The sequence below is a fragment of the Rana temporaria genome, chromosome 1 (genome assembly GCF_905171775.1).
Source record: "Rana temporaria chromosome 1, aRanTem1.1, whole genome shotgun sequence".
Classification (NCBI taxonomy): Eukaryota; Metazoa; Chordata; class Amphibia; order Anura; family Ranidae; genus Rana; species Rana temporaria.
In genome coordinates, this window is record NC_053489.1 from 208,067,861 (window position 1) to 208,091,571 (window position 23,711).

Below are 23,711 nucleotides of genomic sequence, written 5' to 3' on the forward strand. Positions count from 1 at the left end.
ATATATTTTATATTATTTTTTAAAATTATTTAGGTAATTAATTTACCCCATATGTGAATTATACCCATGTGTTTAATCTTCAGTGAGAAAATTTAAAAATAAAATTAAATATAAAAAAACAAAAACGAAAAAGGAGGATAAACCTCTACCTCCAGTGGTGCCTTTCACAGAGAGTACACATTTATGCATTATTAATAAAAGCGTTGACATCTGTATCAATATTTAAACCAAAGGGGGTGTATGTCTTCAACCGATGTATCCATCCCATCTCCATCTGGGATATATCCCTCACTAGGTTACTTCCCCTCCAGTGGGGTTTAAATTGATCAATTCCCAGAAATAGAGTATTGGCAGGATCTCGGTTATGTTTAAGTCTATAGTGGTTCGACACCGAGTGGTCTTTAAAACCAGCCAGTATATTTGTAATATGCTCATTTACTCTAATCTGAAAAGACCTTTTAGTCCGGCCCACATATTGTAGGCCGCACGGGCATTGTACTAAATAGACCACTCCTGTAGACGCACAGGTTATACATGGAACAATTTTGTATTCCTTGTTCGTAACAGTAGAGGTGAATGTAGTAACGCACCTACTCTTGTTAGTGCTCAAAGAGCAGACTCTGCATCTCTTGCATTTGTAATACCCCTTCAATTGGTCAAAGAAACCTCTAGCACCCATAGGGGGATCAATCACATTGAGGGAGATTTTATTCCTCAAGGACTGAAAACCCCTGAAAATTACTTTTGGCCTAACGGGCAAGATGTCCTTTAGTACAGGGTCATTGGTTGCTATGTGCCAATGTTAATGGATTAATTTGGAGATGGACCTGTGCTGAACAGAGTATGATGTGATGAAGGGTGCGCAATTTAAAAATTCCCCACCCTCATCTTTCTTTTTATCAACTAACAGGTCCTTCCTATCCATGGCAAAGACCTGACTCAGGCATTGTTCCAATTCCTCCTGACCATAGCCCTTCTCTAGAAATCGATCAGTAAGTGTCCCTGCTTGGATTGCAAAATCCTCAGGGTTGGTGCAATTTCTTCTCAACCTCAAGTACTGGCTCTTAGGAACTCCCTTGATCCAAGGTGTATGATGGCAACTATCGGTTGGAATAAAGGCATTACGGTCTGTGTCTTTAAAATATGTGGACGTAACAAAACTCCCAGCTTTGATCATAATGTTCAAATCCAAATAGTGGACGCAGGTTTGGCTAGCCTCAAATTTTGGTTGGAATTGAGCCTAGAGACAAAGTTAGAGAGATCGTCATATTCGCCAGCCCATAGGAGGAGGATGTCATCAATGTACCTCGCCCATAGAGCGATCTGGGGAGTGTCCCCTACATCGATGACATCCTCCTCCCACTTGGCCATAAACAAATTGGCCAAGCTGGGGGCATATTTAGCCCCCATGGCTACTCCCGTAACCTGTTTATAAAAGTTGTTTTCAAACCAAAAGTAATTAGATTCGGCTGCGAATTTTAACAATCCCATAATGAACTCCACCTGTTTTGTTATAAGCCCTGAATCCCTCGAAAGGTAATGGCGGACTGCCTCCAACCCCAACTCGTGGGGAATGATGGTATAGAGGGACTTGACGTCAATGGTGACCATCCACATGCCCACAGTGGGTGGAACACCAGATAAAATATTTATGATGTGTTTGGAATCCCTAACATAAGAAGGGATTTTCTTTACTAAGGGCTGTAAATAGAAGTCGATATATCTGCCCACCCGGGACGTGATGGAATCTATACCACTCACTATAGGACGTCCCGGGGGGCAGATAGGGTCTTTATGAAGTTTAGGGAGGTAATATATCGTGGGGGTACGTGGGGCTTTGGGTATGAGAAAAAGTTTCTCCTTGATGGTAAGTATACCCTCAAACACTCCCCTTTCCACCAAAATCTCCAAATCCCTCTTAAATTTATTTTTGGGGTCATTGGGTAGAATGCAATAAGTGTCGGTATCATCGACAATATTATGCATTTCTTTCAAATAGTCAGCTTTGTCCAAAACGACTATACCCCCCCCCCCCTTATCCGCAGGTCTAATAACCAAATCCTTATTAGTACATAAGGAATCTAATCCTTCCTGTAAGGTTTTATTAAGTTTGGCTTTCTTAACTTCCAATGCCTCTAGATCTCTCAGTAGAACATCCCTAAAAACTTTCAGGAATGGTGCCAGTCCCCCTGGAGGATTGAAAAGAGAGGCATTTGATAGGCCCGAATGAACGTACCCATTTACCAGGATGTTGACCAATAGAAGGGATGCCCGCCATATACCTTTTGATATTAATTTTTCTCACAAATTTGTGAACATCCATGTATGTTCCGAATTTGTTAAGGCTCCGAGGAGGTGCGTATTTTAAACCTTTATCCAATATGGATTTCTCAGAATCTGTAAAATTCCTGGAACTTAAATTAAAAATACCTCTGCCTTCTACGTTTTGGGACGCTTGGGCTGCCCTACGTCTCCTACCTCCCCTGTTGCCCCGCCTCTTTCGCCCAGCCTTTTGGTGCCTTGGCTGGGCCTGTGAAAACCCCAATCACCTCAAAAGCATGTGTCCCCACATAAATGAATACTGTCCTATTGACCTGGTGGGCTTGTCTCTGTGCCGTTTGGCGTATTTTAAGCAGGATACTTTGTAGCATTTGCATAGTAATGGCTTTCTTCTGGCGACTCGACCAGGCAGCCCATCTTTCTTCAAGTACATCTTGGAAACAGCCACACCACATGTTTTCAGAGAGTCCTGCATCCTGAACAAATTTTCCTGCCAGCTGTGGTTGAAATTTCAATTGGTCTATCTGACCCTGGTTTGGTTTCAACAGAACCCCTCATTTTCCACTTCTTGATTAGAGTTTGAACACTGCTGAATGGCATTCTCAATTCCTTGGATATCTTTTTATATCCCTTTCCTGTTTTATATAGTTCAATTACCTTTTCCTGCAGATCCTTTGAGAATTAGTTTGCTTTCCCCATGACTCAGAATCCAGAAACATCAGTGCAGCACTGGATGAAAGAGGCAATGGTCTGTAGACGGACACAGGATCCTTTGACAGTAGGGTTATATTCGCTTCCCTTTAGGAGAGTTTAGGAAGAAAAAAATAGCACTTTAAGTGTTAAACACATTCCTCAGTGCAGCTCCTCCCAGGGGGCGTGCCCCCCCCCCCCCGGGTATAACCCACACCCTGCTCTAGTAGCCTCAGTTCGTAACAAGCAGTACAAACAGAGGGGTGGGTGCTGTGTCCGTCTATGAACTCAGAGAAATGGATTTTACGGTGAGTACAAAAATACTATTTTCTCTTCCGTTCATAGACGGACACAGCATCCTTTGACAGTAGGGATGTCCCCAAGCAGTGTCAAAAAATTTCAAAGGGGTGGGAAAATAACACAGCAAACCAGGTCACACCCCAAACAAAACCGGAGTTGCTCAACGGAGAAACTCCAACCATAAACTGCCGCCTATAACACCTGTGGCCAAAGGAGGCATCAGAAGATGCACACACATCCACCTTTTAAAAATGTTGAAAAAGTGTGGATCGACGACCAGGTCGCTGCCATACACCCCTGTAACACAGAGGCATGATGCCGGAAAGCCCAAGAGGCCCCGATCGCCCTGGTCGAATGTGCCCTAACCCGAAAAGGGGGCACACACCCCTTCAGGGCATAGGCCTGAAGCACAATCCGTCGGATCCACCTAGAAATGGTGGCCGACGAGACTGCCATGCCCTCTTGTAGGACCAGCCACCGACACGAACAGTGAGTCCGACTTCCGGAACAGAATCGTAGCAGATAAGTACACTTGTAGGGCCCGAACCACATCCAGAGGATGTAAAGTGGCCTCCTCCTGGCATTTCGGCCGAGGACAGAAGGATGGAAGACCAATGTCCTCATTAATGTGAAAAGCCAAAACGACCAAGGGGAGAAAAGACGGCTGCGGCCGCAGCACCACCTCATCCTTATGGATGACCAAGTAGGGAGCCTTGCAAGACAAGGCCGCTAGTTCAGACAGACACTCGTCTGATCGAGGCAATTGCTACCAGAAAAAAATCACCTTTTGTGACAGTCAACAAAGAACCTCCTGAATGTCCTCAAAAGGAGCATCCTGGAGCACCAAAAGGACCAAATTCAAGTCCCATGGGGGTAGTGGAGGGCACCCAGGAGGGGCCACATGCCAAACCCCCTAACCAAACGTACGCGCCAAGGGTCGCTGAAAGTAAACAGCCAGAGTAGAAATCTGACTCCTAACCGTACCTAAGGCGAGAGCCTGATCCACTCCCTGCTGTAAAAACAGCAGAACCCTGTACACCACGTATGTACGAGGGTGCCATTTCATCTCCTCACACACAGAGATGTAGGCCTTCCACGTATGATGGTAATCCTACGTGAGGTAGACTTCCGTGCAGGCAGCACGGTAGAGACCACCGAGCCCAATAGGCCTCGGTCCTTTTCAGCCCCTGGCTCTCAACAGCCACGCCGCTAAAGCCAGTGGCTGTAAAACAGGGTGGAAGATCGGACCTTGAAACAGAAGATCTTCTCTCAGGGGAAGACGCTAGGGGGCGTCTGCCACCAGTCGCACCAGAAGCGACCCGGCCAATCAGGATCGATAGAATCCCATCGGCTTCCACTCTGCGCAGCAGGCGAGGAAGACGTTTCCAAGAAGGGAAGGTGTAAATTAGGCGATAGTAACCCCAAGGAGCCACCAACGCGCCTGACGTGTCCGCCCACGGGTCCCTAAACCTGGCCACGAACCGTGGCACCTACCGATTGAGACGGGACGCTAGAAGGTCCACGTCCGGAGTGCCCCACTTTTTGGCACAGACCCTGAAACACCTGCGGATGGAGAGACCACTCTTCTTGGCCTAGAGCAGTGCGACTTAGGAAGTCGACTAGCCAAACTGTACCCCCGGAACGTACACGGCCAATAGAGCCGGAACGGACCTTTTGGCCCACCGAAGGATATACGCGTTTGACCCACCGAAGGATATACGCGACCTCCGTCGCTGCAGCTGAACTCCGCGTGCCTCCCTGTTGATTGACGTACGCCACGGCCGTGGCGTTGTCGGACTGGAACCTGACCGGTCGGCCCTGCAGATCCAAGGACCACCTGGCAAGGCACAGCTTAATTGCTCTGAGCTCCAGAATATTGATCGGTAGGCGGGACTCCGAGTCCAGCGCCCCTGGGCTGACTGGGTGCCCCAAACGCCCCCCCCCCCCAACCGGAGAGGCTGGCATCCGTCGTGACCACTGTCCAGTGGCACGGCAGAAAACAACTTCCCGGCCCGAAGCACCGGAGACGCCAGCCACCACACCAGGTGGAAACATGACTAGTTGACTCAATGAACCTGGTAATCCAGAGACGACGGAAGCTTGTCCCAACGTGACAGCAGTTCCTTCTGTAGCACCCTGGTGTGGAATTGGGCATACAGAACCGCCTCGAAAGAGGCCACCGTCAGACCCAGAACCCTCATGTAGAATCGCAGAGATGACCACTTCTAGGTCGACAACTGCTGCTCCGGCGGAATCCAGGACTAGTCCCAGGAATTCCAGTCCCTGAGACAGAACCAACACCGACTTCTGGACAATACAGAAGCCAGCCGAACTCTTGGAGAGTCTGACACGTGGTAGACACGGCTCCACTAATTCAGAGCTCGAAGAAGCTCGTAGGAGAATGTCGTCCAGACATCCCACGATAACAAACCCTTGCTGTCACAGCCGGGCCAGTATCGGGACGAGCACCTCGGTGAAAACCTGTGGTGTCGACACCAAGCCGAGCGGGAGGGCCACAAAATGAAAATGGTCCTCCCTGACCGCAAAGCCCAGAATCTCTGGTGCTTTGAGCATATGGGGACATGCAGGTACGCGTTCATGACATCCAAGGATGCCAGAAAATCCCCATCCTGAAATTTTGCACTGACAAAAACAAACGAGGGCCTTGAGGCCCAGGATTGGACGGACCCCGTCCTCCTTGGGGACTACAAACAGATTGGAGTAATACCCCCGAGACCGTTCCATCAAGGGAACTGGCACAATCACTCCCCCGACCAGAAGATCCTGGACAGCCCCTGACAGAACCAAGCGGCGAACCGGAGGAAGCCAGAGGCTGGAGGAAAAAAATAAAATGAAAAAATCCTGTTTGGTAGACGAGAGAAACTCTAACTTGTACCCCGAGGAAACCACGTCGCAAACCCCAACGGTCGGGGAAGAGAGACCTCCATTGAGCCGCAATTTCGCGAAGCCGGTCCCCCACCCGAGACACGGGCAGGGGCAGACCTTCAGGCGGAAGCAGGTATGTCTGCAGGCTTGTTGGCCTTGCGGAACCAGGTGCGCTGCTGCCACGCAGCGGGGGTCTTAGCACCGTGCAAACCTTCCCCCACCGCACAGGGTGGGCGAAAAAAATGCTTGGGGGTAGTAAAGGAGGGTCCGTGCTCATGGCGAGGTCCCTAGCCCTTCCCAGACTGTGGGAACAGCATGCTCTTACCACCTGTGGCATCCATAATGATGCCATTCAGGGAAGTCCCAAAAGGACCGTTCACCCCTAAAAAGGCAATCCACCAAGGCCTTTGAGGACTGGTCCGCAGACCAGCACTGCAGTCACACAAGGCGGCGCAGTACCACCGCATAGGAGGAAGCCCTGGAAGCAAGAGCGTAACCAGGACTGACCCACAGACCAATTTAAGACCCAGAACTAATTGTTCAGCCAGGTCCTTACAGGTCCCAGAAGCATCCTGCTCTTGCAGCAAAAAAACGTTGCCCGTACAGTCAGAGTCCGTGGCACCAGAACTCTGGCCAAAACCGGTCTCACAGCCGAACCCCCTACCGCGAAGATGGAGCGGGCCACAGCCTCCATTCTCCCATCCGCGGGGTCCTCAAAGGCAGGAGCCCCATCCACATGGTGGAACTCAACCCGGACACTGGAGGGTCCACGGACGGAGGAGAGACCCACTTTACTAAAAAGGTCCTCCACAAAAGGATAACGGGTCGCAAGCAAAAAACTGTCTGCGGCGTATCCCATTCCTTGTAAAACAGACTGTCCCAAAAAAGGAACACAAGGAAAACATCGTCACTGCATGGTGGTTTGCGGGACCCAAAAAGGACTGGCACAGCAGGTGCCCCCGCCCCATCCTCAAGTTCTGAGTATCATGCAGAAAAAAATAGCTCCAACATTTCCCAAACAGTAACCGACCCTGACCAGAGTCGCTCTCACTGTGCGCGTGGGTTAAGCCCGCATCATCTGACAATACAGTGTCAGAGACATCCCCAGAAGCAGGCCAGGGAGGCGCTAATAAACCCCCCAGCCGGCCACCAGTCGCTTCAACCTGGCGAGAAAAAAAAAACACCACCGACATTGCCATAGCAGATGTGTCAGGGGGAGGGGCAGAAAGGGTTAACAGGCTTACAGGGGAGAAGTACCTGTCCAGGCCTCCCAACGCCCCCCCCGCTGTGTCACCTACCTGCAAAGAAGAAGTGCACACGGTCACCTCCCGGCCGTTACAGAGCATGGGGGGCCCCCCGGGAAACTCACCATCCCTCCCGGTGCAGCGCGGTCTGAGAGAGGCTATGCGTGTTTGGAGAAGCTGGCAGTGCTGTGTCTGCCCCCCTTCAGCAGACTTGCGGTCTGTCTGCAGCGCTAAAACGGCCACACAAGGCCAAACGAATTTCAAGATGGCCGCCGAATGAGTAAAAAACAGCACAGGACCACAAGAAAATGGCCGCCGAGCTATATAAAGAGCGACTCCGACAAAATGGCTGCCGTTGCGCATTTAAGAAGACAGTGACACAGCAAAACAGAACAGCACACAAAAGAGGCCCTGTAGTGAACACACACACACACACAATCCCGGCTACGCACACAGGTCCAGGTGATAGGAGACCCCAGGAAAAAATAAAAAAAAAACTCACAGCCGTCACCCAAATGCCTAAACTCTCCTAAAGGGAAGCGGATATAACCCTACTGTCAAAGGATGCTGTGTCCGTCTATGAACGGAAGAGAAAAAAAAGTCTCTCTCTCCCCCCATTTAATAGCCATTCAAACCCCTTTGTGTCAAGTTGTGTGCATGTTATCAGGCCAAAATCACCAGGGTAAACTTTTGATCAGGGTCATTTCTGTTGCCATTATGATATAAAAAGAGTAAAAACAGTTAATTGCAAGCCTTCGTTTTTATATTTAAAACAAACATGTCATACTTACCTCCACTGTGCAGCCCTGATCCACCTTTTCTGGGGTTCCTCCTCGCATCAGATAACCCCCTAGGAGAAGCACTCTCCCGGGGGGGGTTACCTTGCGGGCACACTCCCGAGCCCAGCATTCAGTATCCATAGACACAAATGCTGGACTCAGCTCAGCGTCTTTGAATTTGATCGACAGCAGCGGGAGCAAATGGCTGCGCTGCAATCAATCTACCCAATCAAGAGCTGGGACCCCCGTGCAGAGGGGGACAGCACGCATTCGCCAAGGGAAATACGGAGCCCAGGTAAGTAAAATGGGGGCACTGCCAGAAGTTTTCACCTTAATGCATGGGATGCATTAAGGTGAAAAAACATGAGGCTTTACAACCCCTTTAAGCTAAACACTAACCATGAGTGAAAGACATTTGTGTGTCAATATTCAAATTCTCTGAAAATGGCCAAGAAATCATTAATTCTGCCAGGGTATATAAACTTATGAGCACAACTGTATTTTAAACCACAAGTGTAACCTATTTGAGCACCATTTTACATGCATGGAAAATCAAAGTACATAAAGACTTCACAGTGATCATTAAATCTAATTTCTAAACTTACCACAACATGTCATTTGAATCTTTAGACATAATCCATGCCAGCTCAAACATCATCATCGCAGACTAAAGAGGTGAAATAAAAAAGAAAAAAAAACAATTAGCACAAATTTGAAAAATTACAGATATATTCGTATCTCTAAAGCTGCAACTGGAGAGTGGCTAACTATCAATAAAATGTTTAGCTTCGCAGCTAGCCATTCAGATATTTTGCTATGCCTGAAAAAAACATTTAGGACAGGGTAAGATTACAGGCAAGGGGGCTTCCACTGTCCATCCCCTGAAGATGCTAGTTTGGCTAAAACACTAAAGACTCGTGCACACAGGCCAAATGTCAAGAGACATTGGCCAGTTCAATAAAAACAGTCCAGCATTCAGCCCGTGTGTATGTCAGTCCGTCTGACAGTATGCTGGAAAACCAGCAGCCGACCAACTCCCGATTAGTGCTCTTAGCCAATGACCAAAGTGTTCTGGTGGGGGGCCATCCGGTCAGAACACAACAGCTCTGCGGCGGAGAGCCCTGTACCAACATCTGATTACTAGAAGCAGCTTCTAGTAACCTTTAGTCATTTCTTGAAGAAGGAACCAATTAGCTGTTCAGAAACACATGTTGATGACATCACTTCCAGTTTGCTGTACACGCTGGTTGTGGGTTTCTTCCTGGACTGGGCTTCCATGCTGTCTCAGACAGCCCAGCTGTCTTCCCAGTATACAGAAAATGTGGCTTCCATCTGCCGGCCATTTTAGAATATGCTACCATAGAATTACACCTCTGGATATCACCGAGACTCCTTGGGACTATCAGAATGCCGGACCACTTGCCATATACACACACACACACACACACACACTTATCTGCTGTAAAAAGTTAACCACGCAAACATCCCACAAACCACTTTACCGACGTTCCATGGTATTCATACTGTTCATACTCAAAGAGGATCTCCCTTCTGTAATACATAAAACAAGAAATTAACTATGCTGTGACATACAGTAGAGGTTGGAGTAATACACTTCAAGTTAAGAGGGTACATTTAAAAAGGTAGGACACTATTAAGGAAGTTTACCTGCGTGCTTCCCACTCTCTCCTCGCCCGTCGCCTCTCAATTCGTCTTTCTACAGCTCCCTAACACAAGGGGGAAAAATAAATTAGAGCTACAGTACATAATCAAATCGAGTGGAGAAAGCAGCCACTACACAAAAGTCTTAGTTAAGCAAACAGGAGGACTTGGCTCTTCTATTGCGAACGTAACTCAGAAATGTAAGGAAGCATAAGAAAGGTTATGATAAGCATTACTGCCATTTTGTTCTCCAATCTCAAAGGCTGTAGTTTACAAGCAATGTACCTCATCAAATCGTCTCCTCTTCCCTGAAGGTTCAGAGCCATCACTGTCATTACCAGAATCCTCTCCATCTTCTTCCTCTTCATCGTCACGAAAAATGTCATCATATGCTGGGATTTCCAGGTCGTCATCTTGTTTGATAAGCAACTTTATCTGCATAGATAGTTACAGTACATTATTGATATCATAAGGGTATCAAGCCCATTGTAAGCCTCAGTACTGCACACATACCTGGGTGTCATTGTACACATTCACTACATCTATTGGTCGGTGGGTGTCACATATAAAGAATACAGCTTCTTCCTGTGGCTGCAGAGTCTCCAGAAGATCAATATTTGCACCACAATTTATAAGTACAAAGTACCGAAACTACAAAACAAAAAAAACTATAATTATATTTAACAATTCATTTCAAGAAAAGCTTTAAGTTAAAGTGTTAACATTTCATTGCTGTATGGTTTGTAATATAATTGCTTTGCTTGTTGGCAAAAGCAGATCTAACAGAATTAGCCAGTATATAAGTTATAAATTGCCAAATGCTTTGAAGCAAAAACTGTTATAGCAGCAGCTCAGCGAGAAGCAAAGACCTTTCAAATTGTTTAGCTTTACCTGCTCTTTGTGCTCAAGGAAAATAATTTCAAGCTCCTGCCAACCAGATACTGGAACTAGTGTGTACTGGACATGGTCACACTGAAATAAAGACTAGTAAAGAAAAAAAAAAGAAAAAAATTCATCACACTGAACCCGATTTATCAAAACATGGCTAACCAAATAAGTCACCAAATCATTTCTCTGCAATGGGAGGAATATAAAAAAAGGAGCACTAACCATATAATTGAGTTCAGTACATGTTATACATAAAACATTTATTGCACACTGTTACATTACCAAATACAACATTATTAATGCTTGAAATCTGGTTCCAATTCCTACTCCACCTATCCTAACAAAGTATTCAGTTGTTTCTGCCTATCCAAAGAATAGACATGGTCCTTCACTCGAAGCTGTTGCTCATTTTTCACTTAGGCTCCTTCTGCAAGGTTAAAGGGGTTGTAAAGGTAAAAATAAAAAAAATCCCTAAATAGCTTCCTTTACCTTAGTGCAGTCCTCCTTCACTTACCTCATCCTTTGATTTTGCTTTTAAATGTCCTTATTTCTTCTGAGAAATCCTCACTTCCTGTTCTTCTGTCTGTAACTACACACCATAATGCAAGGCTTTCTCCCTGGTGTGGAGAAAGCCTCTTGAGGGGGGGGAGGGGCGAGCAGGAATGTCAGGACACTCTCTACGTTGCAGATAGAGAAAGGAGCTGTGTGTTTTTGGGAGTGTCCTGTCCTGCTCGCCCCCCCCCTTTTTTTTTACCTTTACAACCCCTTTAGATTAGGCTTTGAATGTCATTGCCTAGTCCCCTTCTTAACTATTAGAAGTGTGTGTAATCAAAAATTACTCTCAAAGCTTTGCGATGATAACCTCTGCAACTTGAAGCTTAAATAATTTATTCATTCAGTTTGCCTGCAGCTCAAAGTGCTACTTGAAGCATCTTAGCCCAGGTTCACACTAATTCAGGGTCAGGAAAAAAAAAAAAAAATGTTTTTTGTTTGCAAATCATGAAGATTCTAACCACCAGCAAGAATAAGTCCTTACATGTAAAGAGCACCTGTCATTTCAGATCCATCATGGCAGAGCACAGTAGCTGGCATCAACTCACCTGCTGCTGCCGCCGCCACATCCCTCACCTTGTTGCGTTACTGCCGCTTTACTAGACGGCCCATCAGTGGCGGCTCTTGCATTGTGGGCGCACTGCACCAACCAACCCCCCCCCCCGAACACCTCTGCCGTCCTCCCTATCCATTTGCACGGCCCCTTTCAGGACGCCGGACACAGATTCCTATGGCAGGGGGGGGGTGTTTTTTGAAGCACCCAATTAGAACCAGAGACTTTAATAGGCTTCAAAATAGGGTGACCATAGTGGGTTTTCCTGCATTCAATTCACACAACAGGAGAGTGTGACTGGCTCGCAATAGAGCTGGTTCACACAGCTCTGGGGTGGCCACGTAGCCCACAGCAGAAGGGTCCTGTGGCTCAGTTTCGGGTCCCAATTCAGGCAAAAATTCAGACCCGATTCACCCCTGAAACAGAGATGCACTGGACCCCCTGCCGAGAGCCGCGCCACACATACTGTGAAACCAGACTGAATGCTACTTTGAGCTAAATGCTGGTCCAGGCTCATCTGTAAAAATGCCAGAAATTATCCTATGGTGAATTTGCTAGGGTGAAAGCTCTTATACCAAGCAAAGTATGCCTTCCATGGGTCAGGATTAACCTTACAGGAAGTACACTTCCTAGCTTTTCGCAATACAGAAATCAAAGATTTAGAGAAGCCTCCAATTTTTACAATCTGGGCTTCAACAAACATGCCATTAAAACCAGCAATCCTAAAGCAAGATGGTAAAAATGTTTTTTTTGGAACAGAAGATTCAAGCGATCAAGATTCAAAGTGTCGGCCAAGAGTGAAAAAAAGTGTTCCTGGACTGCCGCACTCTGATAGGCCAAGAGTCTAATCAGGTCAGAGCGCCACATTCGGCCTGGGTTCCAGAGCTATGAGCATCACCAGAACAACCTTCAACTTAATCCATGGAAGTAGACGAGGTAGGGGTTTCAGGGGAGGAAATGCATCCCTGAATCTAGTGTCATCCAAGAGCATTTACAGCTGCCACTAGAAGATTCATTAGCTGTTAAACCTGGAAGCCAGGAGATCCATAGCACCCACAGGAAAAGGTAGAAAAACACTGTTGCACTGGAAAGATGGAGACATGCAAGTATGCATGCTTGATGTTCAGAAAGTCCAAAAAGTCTCCCCCAATGACAGGAGGATAACAGACCTAGGGAGATTGCATATGGAATTTCTGGGGCCAAATGTTGAAATTTAGGGTCTTGAGATAGGTGCCCACTTTTGTATTGGGAGCTGTGAACAGGTTTGTATAAAACCTCTGCAACTATTCTGCCACAGGGACAGAACCAATACCCTGCACCAAAAGACCCGCCAGGACTGTATGGAGATCTGCTAACCAGTTTGGGACACAGTTAGGTTGAAAGTCCGTTTCTGGGGGGGGGGGGGGGAATCTAGCATGTAGCCCTTGGAAACCACTTTTGTACCCAAGCATCAGATATGCAGGCAGCACAAAAATTTTCTGCCGAGGATAATGGGTACTTTTACACATGGTAAAAATCTTGATGAGACTATTCAGGGCAGCCCTGAACATAAAAACTTTCATTTGAGGAACAATTGCTTCTTGCTTACAGGTATCATTAGCCCATCCCGAACACAGGGCGGGAGACCTTCAAACACACATCCACATTATAGCTCAGGCTGCAGACATGAGCTTTAACTGCTCTATGGTCAAAATAATAGACACAAAATTCTATATAAACTGTCTGTAACCATTTGTCTATGGAGTCCAAATGCAGGTGGTCCTTAGAAGTGCTGCTTGTTTTCCCTACCTTATGATGGGCTCACATGCTGTGACTGCAGTTTGTAGAGTCATGGCTTATTAATTCCCCTATATTCCTTCACCTCACTTGTCCCTTTTAGCTAAATGGACAAGCAACTTCTTGAGCCATGCAGTGTATAGTCCACGCCTTGTCTTTTTCTCAATGTTGCAACACAAATATGGGAGTGCAAATTTGATAAAAAACAAACTAATCTCTTTAGGCATGGTGATCTCCCTGTGAATGGCCTCCGTTTGTAACTGCGTCAAAACCAATTATTGCACCTGTACCAGTACTAGACTGAGAAAGCCAGGGATTGTGGGATATACATTTTTCTTCACAAATGTAAATTCTTAGACTACAGCCAGAGGTCATGCATTAACCAGTACAGTGCCATGCTGTATGACTTGCGTTTTAAACGCTAACAAACTTCTGATACTGGAATGTGAAAACGTATTCTACTATAGGCTATGCATAAAGGCCAACAAACGACACCAAGAAATGACATGATTGATGCATATCTTATGCACGTCAAAAACCCAAGGTGCATGTAGGAAGTTTAAAAAATGCCAGATCCAAAGGGGGCAGTCCAGTTTTTAACAAAGCATTCCTCAAAGGGATACAAAACCAACAGGTGCTTAGGAGGGACAGTGAGCTTGTCTGGTTCTTCCAGACTTCATAAAGAAAAAGACTTAACAGCAGGTGCACAAAACAAGTCTTCGCAGACTGAGGAACTTTCTAAAGAAGCCTATGCTGGGGAAAGCAGTGGTATGATATAGACCAGACCTTAGGTTAAATGCACTTGATTAAAAAAATACCAGTTACTCACCGGTAGCTGTTTTTCTATGAGTCTTACAGGACGGCACCTTGAGAGTAGACTGGCTCCACCTGACAGGAAACACAATCAAAAAGAGGTTTAAAAACCCCGCCCCTCCCCGTGCACCTCAGTTCGTGATAAAGTAACCACCATAAGAGCACGGGAACCAGTATATAAAAATACAAACCATATAAATTCCTCAGGGTGGGAAATAGGCCTGCCGTCCTGTAAGACTCATAGAAAAACAGCTACCGGTGAGTAACTGGTATTTTCTCGAGTCGTCTTCCAGGACGGCACCTTGAGAGATAAGCAAGTAACCCTCAGGCCTACCTTAGGGCGGGACCACTGCCTGCAGGACTCTTCTGCCAAACGTCAAGTCTTGGGGTGACAGGAGTTCCACTCGGTAGTGTTTTAGAAAGGTATTCTGGCTTGACCACGTTGCTGATCTACAGATTTGTTCCACTGAAACTCCTGCTCTCTCTGCCCAGGAGGTTGCTATAGATCTCGTGGAATGTGCCTTGACTTTAGGTACTGTTTTGCCAGCCTTACTGTATGCTACTGAAATTGCCTGTCTTATCCATCTAGATATGGAGGCTCTAGATGCTTGGCAACCCTTTTTCTGTCCTGAAAAGTTGATTAGCAAGTGTGATGAGCGTCTGAACTCGCTCACCCTTTCTAAATAAAATTAATAAACAGCGTCTTACATCCAAACAATGAAAGGTTTGTTCTCTTTCATTCTGTGGGTTTGCGCAAAAAGAAGGAAGTATAATTTCTTGTGACCTATGGAACTTCGTTGCCACCTTAGGTAGGTACAGGGGATCCTGACTTAGGACTACCCTGTCTTCAAATAAACGAAAATAAGGCTCTTTGATTGAGAGCGCTTGCATGTCTCCTATTCTTTTGGCCGTGGTGATGGCCAAAAGAAAGGAGAATTTAAATACTAACAGCCTAACCGGAATGCTGTCTATCGGTTCAAACAGAGGTTTGGATAGCTGATCCAACACCAGGGAGAGGTCCCAAGGGGGAACTCTGGATATCTGTATAGGTGATAACCTATCCCTGGCCGTCAGGAACCTCTTAATAAGAGGATCCAGAGCCAGCCTCTTGTCTAAAAAGTAGGACAAGGCGGCAACCTGTACTCTTAGGGTTCTCGTAGCTAGACCTAGATCTACCCCTTCCTGAAGGAACTCCAAGATAACCGATATTTCGGGTAGTGGGGCTTGTCTTGCTGTGCACCAGCGTGAAAACACCCCCCAGGTCTTGGCATAGATCTTCCTGGTAACTTCCTTACGACTCGCTAAGAGGGTATCTATTACCTTCTCTGAGCAACCCTTCCGCTGCAGGTTCCACCTCTCAAGTACCAGGCCGTCAGACTGAAAAAGCCTGGCTCTGGATGAACGATCGGCCCCTGCCGCAGAAGGTCCACCCGGACTGGGAGAGGGAGGGGAGGAAGGACCGACCACTGTTCTAACATTGGAAACCAAGATCTTTTGGGCCACCAGGGAGCGATCAGGATCAGCTTCCCTTGTGAACGACTCAGTTTTTGCAATACCCTCGGGATCAGATTCAGAGGAGGGAAGGCATAGGCTAGGTAAAATGTCCAGGCCTGGGCCAACGCGTCCACCCCTTCCGATCCGTGATCCCGGGAGAGGGAGAAGAACCTTTCTATCTTCTTGTTCCTCCTGTGAGCAAAGAGGTCTATTTCTGGGATGCCGAAATGATGACATACCCAATCGAAGACCTCCTGACTTAGTTCCCACTCTCCCTGGAGAATGTGTTGGCGGCTTAGAAAGTCCGCTTCTAGGTTTAGGACTCCCCTGATGTGGACTGCTGACAGGGAGTGGACCCTCTGTTCTGCCCAGCCTAGAATTTCTAGGGACAACCTTAGGAGCGAACGGGACCTGGTGCCTCCCTGATGGTTCAGGAACGCCACCGTGGTCGCGTTGTCGGAGAGAATTTGTATTTCCTGGTTCAGGATTCTCTCCTCGAACGCTTCCAAGGCTCTTCCGACCGCTAATAATTCTCGGAAGTTGGAAGACGACTCCCTTTGGTGTCGATCCCAGGAACCCTGGGCCTGTAGGCCCGCCACGTGGGCTCCCCATCCCCAGGAACTGGCATCCGTAGTTATCCTGAGGGGATTTGACTGGTTCCACTGAAGGCCTCTTTCCAAGTTCCGAGGAATGAGCCACCACTTTAGAGTGTTCTTTACCGACTCTGGAATGGAGACCCTGGAGTCTAGGGATGTTTCCTTCCCGTCCCAGGAGGAGAGGAGGAAGGCCTGTAGTGGCCTGTAGTGGAGCTGAGCCCACGGAACTGCTGGGATGCATGAGGTCATAAGTCCCAACAACCTCATGATCTCCCTGAGTGAAATATCTGCTGTTCCCCTGACAGACCTGACCACTGAGATGAGTCTCTGGACCTTGTCTACTGGTAGGAGAAGCTTTTTCTCTAAGGAATCTATTAAGAATCCCAGATAGATCTTTCTCTGTTCTGGGAGGAGAGAAGATTTTTCTCTGTTTATAATCCATCCTAAGGATTCCAGTGTAGTCAGGACGGTGGTCAGGTCCGTGAGAAGAAGTGCCCGACTGGGATTGAACAGCAGCAGATCGTCGAGGTAGGGGACAAGGGAGATGCCTTTCAGATGTAAAAAGGCGACCACCTCTGCTAGCACCTTTGTGAAAACTCTTGGGCTGGAGGCAAGCCCAAAGGGGAGAGCGGTGAATTGCCAGTGTTGGATCCCCTGAGGGGAAACAATGGCGAATCTCAGGAATCTTTGATGGTCCTGGTAAATGGGGACATGGAGGTAGGCGTCCTTCAGGTCTATGGTTATCATAAATACCCCTTCTAAAAGAAGTCCCTTGAGACTGTAAATGTTTTCCATGCGGAACCTCTTGTAGAGGAGATAAGTATTCAGGGGTTTTAAGTTGATGATTAGACGGAATTTTCCCGAGGGTTTTGGTACTACGAAGATGTGAGAGTACACCCCCTGACCCTGTTGGTCTACCGGAACTGTGACTATGACCCCCTGTTGTGCTAGGTCTGACACATTCCCTAGAAGGCTTGCCGCTTTGAGGGGATTTTGGGGTAAATGAGTGAGGAGGAAAATTGGTGGGGGAAGATGGCGGAATTCCAATCTGTAGCCTTCCTTCACTATCTGCAAAATATGAGGACTCTGCGTTATGCTTTCCCAAGCTGGAAGAAATCGGGAGAGCCTTCCCCCGACTCTCGAGTCACTTGGAGTCTTTTCCAGCGGGTTTAGGATCAGGGAAAAGGATTCCCCCTTTTGGTTTATCCTTCCCTGTGATCCACTTCCTATTAAAGGCCGCTCTTCGGTCTGAAGGTCGATTTTTATTCTGGGGGCCTCGAAAAAATCTCCTCCTATTTTGTTTAGGTTTGGGAGGGAACCGTTTACCCTTTTCTGAGGCCCTAGTTAGAGCCTGGTCTAAACCTGTCCCAAAGAGGAAGGATCCCTCAAAGGGTAGGGCACAGAGACGGGATTTGGAGGCCAAATCTCCTTCCCATGTTTTGAGCCATAGTGCCCTTCTTGAGGCGTTAATAAGAGCGCCTGTTTTAGCAGAGGCTCGAGCGGACTCAATTGATGCGTCTGCTAGATAGGCGACAGCGCTACCTATGACTCTAAGGGAATCTCGGATATCCTTAAACTTTGAAGTCTGTGGGATATGTTCTAACATCCTGGATAGCCAGGTATCCGTATTCCTGGCAATGCAGGATGAGGCCAGGGCGGGCCCAAGGGCTGCCGCATTAGCCTCCCAGGCCCTGCGAAGGGAGGTCTCTGCCCGTCTGTCTAGTGAATCTTTTAAATTCCCAGCATCCTCAAAGGAGAGGTCAGACTGTCTAGACAGTTGAGCTAGGGAAGCGTCTAGTTTAGGGACTTTGAAAAATTTGTTTTCTAGTTCCTCCTTAAAGGGACAGCGCCTTTTCCAGGTTTTGTACCTAAGTAACTTCTTTTCAGGTTCTGCCCACTCTTTTAGAACTAAGTCCTGAAGAGATTGGTGAACTGGGATAACCTTTGGCTGGGGTTTAGCTAAACCCTGGTACATCTTATCCTGTGCTGACACTAGTTCGGTCGGCTGCTGAATCCCCTCAGAGGTATAGATAGCTGCCAGTAAACCACCCATGTCATCTGCTGAAAAAATGAATTTGCCTGATCTAGCATCTTCATCCTCCTCATCTGTCTGGCTATCAATGAGACCTTCTTCCTGAGCCTCTGAATCCTCAGAGTCTGACAGAAGAACGTCCCTAGCCCTCAACAATTTTGGAGCCGAGGTGGATAAGCTTTCCTGTGAGGAGGGTCCAGCTGCTAGGGGATCAGGTCCTTTGGGTTTTAAGGCTTCCTTAAACTCTTTTAATGTGGAAAGCATCTCTGACTGAACCGTCAGGAATTCTTTCATTATTAGCGAAGTTTCCTTCCCTGTAAGTTTTTGAATGCACTTAGCACACAAAAGCTTGGAATAGTCAGTGGCTAGCTTAATGCTACAATTCCCACATCTTTTAGCTTTAGATGTATGTTTAGCAGAAACACTAGAAGCCTCCCCCTGGGCAGTAACCTCTTCCCCTGAAAGTAAAAGACAAGGCTTTAATACAAAGGGAGTAGGGGGAAGGGAAGGGGGGTGTGTGGGGAATAAGGACCCAGTCCAAGTGCCCCAATGAAGTTTCTGGAGGTAGACTCACCCTTGGTGGCTTCCTCTGCAGCAGCGGTTAGTGCCGGGCGGTCCTCACGCTCCATGGCACTATCGAATCGGGCGCCACTCTCTCCCCTGCTGCGCTCCGAGCGTGTGAGCTAACGCCGATGGCGGCCGCCATTTTGGCGAAGACCGGAACCGGAAGCGCGTCATCACCATGCGCCGCCATCGACGCAGCGTCGGAAATGCTGGCTCCACCGAGAAACGGGCCTGGGAGAACAGCAGCCGAGTCCACAGCGCGGAGAAGTGTCCTTACCCGGCCCAGCAGGTAGGAGGACGCTCGGGAGAGAGGGATTCCAGCCACCTAGGTGTTCTGAGGTAGCCACTATCCCAGATACACCTAGCCGGGGGGGGTTCCAAACATGGTTTTTCCTTCCGCTCCCCCCCCCCCCTCAATGCAGGGAGACCCTCCGGACAGGCAATAGCCTCACTGAGCTCAAGGCCTCCCAGGACCCATGGCTCACCTTCCAGGAGGGGGACCACCAGCCCCAGGCCTTAGGTCTTTTTGGAAAAACAAAAAAACGTTTCGCTGGGGGAAACACAATCATGAACTGAGGTGCACGGGGAGGGGCGGGGTTTTTAAACCTCTTTTTGATTGTGTTTCCTGTCAGGTGGAGCCAGTCTACTCTCAAGGTGCCGTCCTGGAAGACGACTCGAGAAAAAAGGTTTATTTTTTACCAAGCGTTTTTTTTATTATTGAGAAAAATACGTTTGCAGTACAAAATGATACAAGATATAAACCTACATATTGCAAAATCATCTGGATTACATGGTTAAACAATGATCATCCAAACATTGAAGTATTCAAGAAGGGAGTAACCGCTCAGGTGTAATTGATGAACCTCTTCACTGAATCCAAAGCCACGGGTGCTGGCAATGCATACGATAATGCAAAAATAAAAAAGGTTTGGACAGCCGCACTCCAAAAATTGTTCCTTTTATTGTAAAATCATATCACAGCAAAAAAACTGATGCAAGCTAACGCGTTTCACACCAACTCAGTGCTTAGTCAGGGTTATATAAGAAAATCTTAATGCTATATGATCTTATCCGTGATATGGTGGTATGTCAAACAAAACTGCAACCAGAAAGGCAAAAAAAAAGAACAACAACAACAACTCAGGTCATTCTTGAAGACGGAAAGTGAACCAAGGGTTCCATTTAGTGTCGGATAGAGTCATGTAGTGAGCAAAATATTTTTTCCGATAACATTATTTGATTAACCCGAGAGATAACCTATGAGAATGAGACTGTTAGACTTCCAGTTAAGGGCGATTGCCCAATGCAGCGCAATACAAATAGTGTGTAATAGTTTCATTAGGGGTTTCGGGATATCAGGGATTTTTTCATAGACAGTGAGTAGGTGTTAAGAGCCATGTGCCTCCCCACTAGCTTGCTTGTCCATTAGCTCCAGAGCCCCTCTCCCAAGTAGGCTGTAGAGCTTCACATTCCCAGAACACTTGCAAAAAAAGAACCTGGAAGAGCACATCTTTGGAAGCAAGATGAGCAAGTCTGCGGGTAGATCTTACCCAATCGTAAAGGAGTATAGTACCAGCGGGTAAATTTAATCACCGTTTCCCTTATAGTAAGAGATAGAGTGCATTTACGCATATTCTGCCAGTTAGCTTCCCTGTCCTGGTGATCATATTCCAAACTGAATTTGCGTTCCCACTAGGTCACGTTATAATTTGGGACAATCTCCTACCCAGACCTTAGGTTTTAAAGTTGTTGTGACCACCATGTTATTAATGACCGACAGTCTCTTCAAGTTTGTGAGGGATAACACAAGACTGCGACTTCTCTTGTGTAGGTTTGTCCATTAAGGTACACTGTATCAGACAAGGCCTTGATGGCTGAGGGCCCAGAGGCCTCCAAGCCTGCAGGCAGATCAAGATTTTACAGGGCAAGTCATGGAAGCACATTGTGGCCTCTGCAGTCATAGTCGGCAATAAATTTGCTATTTGGCCCAAAAAAAATTGTGCACGACTGCTGTAAAAACCTCCCAGGATAGGACTGAGGAGAGAGCCATGATGAAAAGAATTTTCCCAAATGGGGTTATTGCGCAGCTCAAAAGGAAAGAGGTAATACCATGTAATAAAAAAGTTGTGTTTATTCACATGTTAAAAAGTGGACAAAAATTGGGTAGCATAAATGGATGGAGCATGAGTTGTATCAAGTACACAAACAGCGTTTACATAAATGTATAACAAGCAGTACACAAACAATGTTTATACAGTCAAAAATGTGCATTGTAGTAAAAACAATCTAACGAACGTTTTGACCTTTGAAGGTCTTCTTCAGAGAGTTTGTGTGGCTGGAAAGGAACATATAGTGGTTAGACATCTCATGATCATAGTTTAGGCAATAAGAGATACATTGTTGGTTTTACAAAAAGCCCTTTGGCTAGAGGACAGTATGCAAAAGGATGTAATGAAAACAAAAAGTCAAAAAATTAAGCAAATTCGTGTGCAACATTGCAAACAAAAGTATCTTAAATACATTTTTTAATTTTTAATTATTAATTCCTTTACCTTGATGATGTGTCTCAATGATGTGCTGCAGTCCAAACGGCAGCATCAGGCGGTCTAATAAGGATAGCTTCCATCCCAGGCAGAAAAATATCAATTTTACTATTCTGTTTACAGGCTTCTTTATTAAACCTCCTCGTTCCACCGACGTTCCCCTACCCCTCCTGGTTTCTATATGGTCATTCCATCTTGGCCCCATAATTTTTGGGGGTGACCTCTTGTGGTGTTGAGCGGGGTGTTTCACAGTATGTGGACAGCTGTTTTTTCTGCCTGGGATGGAAGCTATCCTTATTAGACCGCCTGATGCTGCCGTTTGGACTGCAGCACATCATTGAGACACATCATCAAGGTAAAGGAATTAATAATTAAAAACTAAAAACTAAAAAATTTATTTAAGATAATTTTGTTTGCAATGTTGCACACGAATTTGCTTAATTTTTTGACTTTTTGTTTTCATTACATCCTTTTGCATACTGCTCCTCTAGCCAAAGGGCTTTTTGTAAAACCAACAATGTATCTCTTATTACCTAAACTATGATCATGAGATGTCTAACCACTATATGTTCCTTTCCAGCCACACAAACTCTCTGAAGAAGACCTTCAAAGGTCGAAACGTTCGTTAGATTGTTTTTACTACAATGCACATTTTTGACTGTATATACATTGTTTGTGTACTGCTTGTTATACATTTATGTAAACGCTGTTTGTGTACTTGATACAACTCATGCTCCATCCATTTATGCTACCCAATTTTTGTCCACTTTTTAACATGTGAATAAACACAACTTTTTTATTACATGGTATTACCGCTTTCCTTTTGAGCAGCGCAATAACCCCATTTGGGAAAATTCTTTTCATCATTTTTATCGGGGTGAGCAGCCACATTCTCTCCACCATAGTGTCCTGTCTCTTTTCTTGAGGAGAGAGCCATGCCCAACAGAGCTAAGGAAAACTGACGATTGCATCCACTCTACCAGAGGACAAAATTCCAGCGTGTCAGTACCTGGTATCTAAGGGGGTACACTGCAAAAAGGACCAGAACAGCTAGAGGAAATATGAGCTACAGCCGTAGTAGGATCAGACATGTTACACCACAGGGAAGAAGGCAACGTAGCTTAGGGTACGATGCTACGCCACAAATACTCACAGACCAGTCTGTTGCATGGTAGGAGAAAAGACAGGTGGCGAATGATCAGGTCACCATCGACTGGAAGAAGAGCTAAAGTGATCCTTCAAATACAGGGTCAAATCTGTGGCAGTGTTCGACCCCTTTCACACCGAGGAGTTTTTCAGGCGGTACAGCGCTAAAAATAGCGCTGCTATACCGCCTGAAAAAACTCCTGCCCAGCAACCTCAAAGTGAAAGCCCGAGGGCTTTCACACTGAGGCGATGCGCTGGCAGGAGAGAAAAAAATCTCCTGCAAGCAGCGTCCTTGTAGCGGTACGTATAACGCTCCTTCACATTTAAAATGGAAAAACGCGGTAATACCGCCCGCAATGCGATTGCGGGCGGTATTAACCCTTTATTAGCCGCTAGCGGGGGTTAATACTGCCCCGCTAGCGGCCGAATCCCGCCGCAATTACGACGGTATAGCGCCGCTGTTTTTAGCTGCGCTATACCGCCACCGCGGCTCTCGTCCCAGTGTGAAAGGGGCCTTACAGTTTTGAACCAGGAGAGCACTGTGTGGCCAACAGAACACTCTGGTCTGGAAAGCACCACAATGCAAAAGTCCAAAAGGTAACATTCCAGGCTAGCTCCATGCAGCCTTTCCATTGGGATCTGGGTACAGCACTTCCAAGTCAGGCTTAGGAAAGGTCTATTCAGATAGCTGCGTGGAGAGACCAGGTTAGCTGTGATACAGCAGGACTCTTGATTGAAGAGAAAAGTACAAATAAACTACCAAAAATGGTCGCCTTTTCTCCACAGAGCAGCAAAGAGATTTCATTCTCCTAGGACACTAGCAACATGGAATGCTGGAACTTGACAATCTCTGGAAGGCAGCAGTATAACCCAACAGTGCCTAAATTAGGGTGTCCCTCTATGAATGAGAAAG

General features: G+C 46.6%; 1 protein-coding gene across 1 annotated transcript in view; it reads right to left on the minus strand.

Moving 5' to 3' along the window:
- CDC45 (cell division cycle 45) overlaps positions 1-23,711 on the minus strand; it is a 63,379-nt gene that overhangs the window by 36,699 nt on the left and 2,969 nt on the right. Inside the window, exons 3-8 of the mRNA XM_040348240.1 lie at positions 10,733-10,825; positions 10,355-10,492; positions 10,127-10,276; positions 9,848-9,906; positions 9,682-9,730; positions 8,785-8,846 (exon numbers count right to left, since the gene is read on the minus strand). Coding sequence (XP_040204174.1) covers positions 8,785-8,846; positions 9,682-9,730; positions 9,848-9,906; positions 10,127-10,276; positions 10,355-10,492; positions 10,733-10,825 — 551 coding nt within the window. The remainder of the gene's footprint in view (positions 1-8,784; positions 8,847-9,681; positions 9,731-9,847; positions 9,907-10,126; positions 10,277-10,354; positions 10,493-10,732; positions 10,826-23,711) is intronic.